We start from the raw sequence: 5,021 nt of genomic DNA, 5'->3' as shown, positions 1-5,021 counted from the left end.
TCTGGGTGCCCCCTGCCCCAGCCCCAAGGCTCCTGGTGCCAGCAGCCAGAACTACTGATGATCCTCTCTCTTGGTAGCGTGTGACTGTGACCCAGCAGGGTCGCTGGATGGAGGTGCCTGCGATGGGCACACAGACGTGGCGCTGGGCATGATTGCGGGGCAGTGCCGCTGCAAGGAGAACGTGGCCGGTCCCCGTTGTGACCGCTGCCGGCACGGCGCCTATGGCCTCAGCCACAGCGACCCACAGGGCTGTCAGCGTGAGCTGGGAGCCAGGGATGGCGTGGGAGAGGGGATGGGGATGGGGGGATGATGGAGGGGTAGGGAGGAAGGGATGAAATTGGAGGGATGGGGAATGAAGAGATGTTGATGGAGGAATGGATGAGGATGGATAAGGATGGAGGGATGGAGGTAGAGGTATGGTGATGGAGGGATGAGGATGGAAAGATCTGGGATAGAGGGATGGCAATGGAAGGATGTAGGATAGAGGGATATGGCATAGTTGTATGAGAATTGATGGAGGGATGGAGATGGAAGGATGGATATGGGATGGGGAAGGAGGGCCAGGAAGCATGTGGGCTGTAGTCCCACTGGCACCCCCTCACCTGTGCATGTGTGGGGGCAGCATGCAGGTGTGACCCGCGGGGCACAGTGGCAGGCAGCTCCCCGTGTGACCCCATCAGTGGGGACTGCTACTGCAAACGCTTCGTGGCTGGGCGCTCCTGCAGCCAATGTGTGGTGAGTGCCCCCACCTGTGGGGGACTGTCCCCAACCCCATGGCAAGCCCCTGTGCTGGGTTGGCTCCATATCTGCCTTACATGTTCCCTCCTCACTGCAGCCCGAGTTCTGGGGTCTGAGCTACGACCTGGGGGGCTGCCGGCCCTGCGCCTGCGACTTCGGGGGAGCCTACAACAACCGGTGGGGCCCAGCACAGCACACGGAGGGGCAGGGGTGGGGCCGAGAGTGGGGACAGGGCTGGGAGTCACACATGGGGGGAGGAAGGGATGGGGACAGAGATGGATGTAGGAAGGGATGAAGATACAGACAGACAGAAGGACAGATAAAAGGACAGGATGGTCACCCCCAGGTGCTCTGTGGAGGATGGGGCATGTCCCTGCCGTCCCCACATCATGGGGCGGCAGTGTGACCAGGTACAACCCGGCTTCTTCTGTGCCCCCCTCGACTACTACACCTATGAGGCCGAGCAGGCCACCGGCCATGGCCACAGCCACCCTCAGCTCCCGGTGAGTTTCCTTGGGGGTCACTGTGCTTGTGCATGGCTGTCACTGCGCACCATGCTCCATGCATAGCGGCCGCTGTGCTCTATGCATGGCTGTCACCCTGTCCTGCATGTGGCTGTGCCCATGCCCTGTGGATGGCTATCCACATGCGGTGGTCCCTGTGCATGGCCACTGGCCCCTGACCCCGTCCCTGCAGGGTGCCATTCGGGTGGAGGTGCCCCAGGACTGCCTGGAGTACGACACCAGGGAGCTGGGGGGGCGGAAGGGACGCTCACGGCATCAGCACAGCCCCCTCCCTGCTCCCCAGCCCCCTGTCCCCTCGCGCCGCAGCCGCCAGCAGCCCCCCAAGGTGAGGAGGCAGGGGAGGGCACAGTGAGGCACTGCAGGGCAGGAATGGCTGGGGGTAGAGCCAGGGCCAAACTGTGCTGGTGCCCTGCCCAGCCGGATGTGGAAGAGGTGGTGCGGGACAGCGCCGGGCGCATGGTGACGTGGACAGGCTTGGGGTTCGCCCGGGTGGGGGACGGGGCTGGCCTGACCTTCCGCGTGGACAACGTGCCCTACGCCATGGACTACGAGCTGCTGCTGCGCTACGAGCCCGAGGTGAGCATGACCACAGCCACGGCCACAGCGTGTATGGCACAGCACAGCCCTGACACTGCCTTGCCTGTCGCCACAGTCAGCCGAGGACTGGGAGGCCGTGGTCAGTGTCAGCTCCCAGGTGCTGCCCACCAGCCCTCGCTGTGGGAACCTGCTGCCCTCCGAGCAGATGTACCGCCAGAGTCTGCCCCACAGCCAGAGGTGCAATGGGATGGGCTGGGGGGGGCTGGGGATGGGAACAAGGGAGGTGGTTGGGTCCTGCTGCTGTCCTTTTGCTGTCTCCATGGCCCTGCTGTGCCCATGCAACACCTGGCTCTGTACAGGTACGTGCTGCTGTCCCGGCCGTTCTGCTTCGAGCCCAGCACCCCTTATGAGGTGACCATGCGGCTTCAGCGGGCTGGTGTCACCCAGCGCCACCCTGGCGCCTTCATCCTCATTGACTCGGTGAGGGGGGACCCACTGCACTTTGTGCTGAGGCTTGGCAGGGTGGGATCATGGGCAGGAACAGGGAACCAGAGGCTGGAGTGGGAAGTGACCCCCCTCTGGGGTTGCACGTGGGGTCGGGATGGGGATGAGATGGGATGAGATAGGGTGGGATGGAGATGGGGAGGAGATGAGGATGGGGATGGGAATGGGAAAGTAGATGTTGAAGGGGAAGGGAATATCAATGAGACTGGGGATTTAGATAGAGTTGGGGTCGGCATAGGGATGTCAGCGTGGAAGGGGATTAAAGAAGCTTCTGGGGATGGCAATTTATATGGGAATATCAGTGGGGTTGGGGATGTCAGTGGAGCTGGGGCTGTTGATGGAGCTGGGGTAGTTGACCCCAGCAGCACTGGGACTGTCCTGGAGCACATGGATCCAGCCTAGTGGGAGGTGCCACACTGGAGGCTGGCTGTGCCCCCCTGCCCCATCTCCTCTTCCCTTCCCCCAGCTGGTGCTCCTGCCACGGGTGTCAGAGTTGCCCGGGTTGCATGGGGCAGAGGCAGCAGCGCGCCAGGAGGAGCTGGAGCGGTACCAGTGCCTGGAGGTGTTTCGCATGGCCCCCCCTCACCCCCTGGCTGAGGCCTGTGCCCGTCTGGTCTGCAGCATCTCAGCCCTGATGCACGGCGGGGCACTGCGTGAGTGGGGAGCCTGCAGGATGGGACCCACGAGTGGGCAGGGCTGGAGCCTTGCAGGGGCAGTGGGTCAGATATGCCCATGGCATGGTGGGCAGGAGAGCAGTGGCAGGGCGTGGGCAGGTGCAGAAAAGGCAGCCCTGGCCCCATGCTGGTCCTGCTCCCGCAGCCTGCCAGTGCGACCCACAGGGCTCCCGCAGCAGCGAGTGCCAGGTGCAGGGTGGGCAGTGTGAGTGCAAGCCCCACGTCATCGGCCGACGCTGCGACCACTGTGCCCCAGGCAGCTTCGGCTTTGGGCCCCTGGGATGCAGCCGTGAGTACTGGGATCTTCCTCTGCCAGGAATTGCTGTCTCTCCTGTCTGTCTGTCCAGCCATCAGCACCCTCTTCACTTGTCTGTCTGTTCCATGTGTCCATCTCAGCCCTGCTGTCCTGCAGCCCAAGGGTTCAGTCACAGTTATCCATCCATCCATCCATCCATCCATCCATCCATCCATCCATCCATCCATCCATCCATCCACATGAACCCCCTGTGAGCATTGTGCTGTCCTGCACTCTCTCATCTGTCTGCCCACCCATGTTCTTGTGGACCTGTGTGTCCACAAGAGCCTTTCTGTGCCACAGCCCATGGAGTGAGCATGTTCTGGGTGCTGGTCCTCTGTCTGTCTGTCTGTCCATCCCTGTGTCCCTGCACCAATGTGCCTGCCTGACCTGAGTTGTGCTGCCCTGCAGCCTGCACCTGCTCCCCAGAGGGCTCGGTGTCCCAGCTGTGTGACAAGGTGAGCGGGCAGTGCCGGTGCCAGCCTGGCACCGTGGGCCGGCAGTGTGACCGCTGCCAGCCCGGCCACTGGGGCTTCCCTGCCTGCCGGCCCTGCCAGTGCAACGGGCACGCCGAGGAGTGCGACCCCCGGACGGGCACCTGCCTGCACTGCCGTGACCACACGAGCGGCCGGCACTGTGAGAGGTGAGCCAGCTCCAAGAGGAGGCCAGAGCGTGGCATGGGATGGTGTGGTGTGGGGTGGTGGGTGGGGTGAGGTGATGTGGGGTGGTGTGTTGTAGAATGGGATTGGTACAATGGAGTAGGACGGGATGAGATATGATGGTATGGGATATGTTGGAATGGTGGGATAGATTGAGATGAGCTGGCATAGATATGATGGGATGGGGTAGAATAGGATGGGATGGGATAGGTGGAATGGAATGGGATGGGATGGGATGGGATGGGATGGGATGGGATGGGATGGGATGGGATGGGATGGATGAGATTGAGATGAAATGGGATGGATACCATTGCCTAGGATAGGGTGAGATATGATGGGATGGGATATGATGGAGTGGGATGAGATGGTGGGATGGTATGTGATGGATTGGAGGGACCCACTGGGTCCCACCTCGTCCTTTCAGGTGCCAGGACGGTTACTATGGGAACCCTGTGCTGGGCTCGGGGCAGCAGTGCCGGCCCTGCCCCTGCCCCGGCTACCCTGGCACACGGCATTACCACGGGAGCGCCTGCCATGCGGATGATGAGACACACCACATCGTGTGCCTCTGCGCCCCTGGATACGCGGGTGAGGGCCAGAGCAGGCAGGGGCAGCAGGGACCCCCTGCCTGGGGCTGCAGGACCCCAGAACCTACAGCCTTCCTCTCTGCAGGGCCCCGCTGCGACCGCTGCTCCCCTGGTTACTTTGGGGCTCCGGAGATGGAGGGGGGGGGGTGCCGGCCCCGGCCCCGCTGTGCCCACTGCCAGCCGGGCTACTACGGCAATGCCCTGCAGCGCAGCTGCCGGCGTGAGCGGGGCTGCGGGGCTGCACTGGCGTTTGGGATGGGGGGGGTTGAAATGATGCAAGGGCTCAAGGCAGGGATGAGATGTGGGGTTGTGGTTGGGTGTGGGCGATTGGGGTTGGGTCAGGGAGAATTTTGGGGTGTTGTGGGGCTAGGGTTCAGGGCCAGGAGAGGTTTGGGGCTGTTAGAAGGGGCGTGGGGCTGTGCCTGGGTTGGGGCTGGGCAGGGGTTTGAGGCCAGGCAGACTGGGGGACACTGGGGTCAGGCAGATTTGGAGTGCTGGGTTCA

At 63.0% G+C, this 5,021-nt stretch overlaps 1 protein-coding gene across 1 annotated transcript in view; it reads left to right on the top strand.

Annotated features, from left to right (window-relative positions):
* The window catches only part of LOC102039977 (laminin subunit beta-1-like), an 11,699-nt gene that overhangs the window by 2,476 nt on the left and 4,202 nt on the right, over positions 1-5,021 (top strand). The window contains exons 9-21 of the mRNA XM_031056321.1: positions 78-257; positions 623-735; positions 836-915; positions 1,085-1,241; positions 1,435-1,587; positions 1,680-1,838; positions 1,915-2,036; positions 2,159-2,279; positions 2,770-2,956; positions 3,123-3,266; positions 3,684-3,915; positions 4,356-4,519; positions 4,604-4,739. Coding sequence (XP_030912181.1) covers positions 78-257; positions 623-735; positions 836-915; positions 1,085-1,241; positions 1,435-1,587; positions 1,680-1,838; positions 1,915-2,036; positions 2,159-2,279; positions 2,770-2,956; positions 3,123-3,266; positions 3,684-3,915; positions 4,356-4,519; positions 4,604-4,739 — 1,948 coding nt within the window. The remainder of the gene's footprint in view (positions 1-77; positions 258-622; positions 736-835; positions 916-1,084; positions 1,242-1,434; positions 1,588-1,679; positions 1,839-1,914; positions 2,037-2,158; positions 2,280-2,769; positions 2,957-3,122; positions 3,267-3,683; positions 3,916-4,355; positions 4,520-4,603; positions 4,740-5,021) is intronic.

Source organism: Geospiza fortis, unplaced genomic scaffold, assembly GCF_000277835.1.
Source record: "Geospiza fortis unplaced genomic scaffold, GeoFor_1.0 scaffold70, whole genome shotgun sequence".
NCBI classification, from domain to species: domain Eukaryota; kingdom Metazoa; phylum Chordata; class Aves; order Passeriformes; family Thraupidae; genus Geospiza; species Geospiza fortis.
This window is presented reverse-complemented; position numbering and strand designations above follow the sequence as displayed.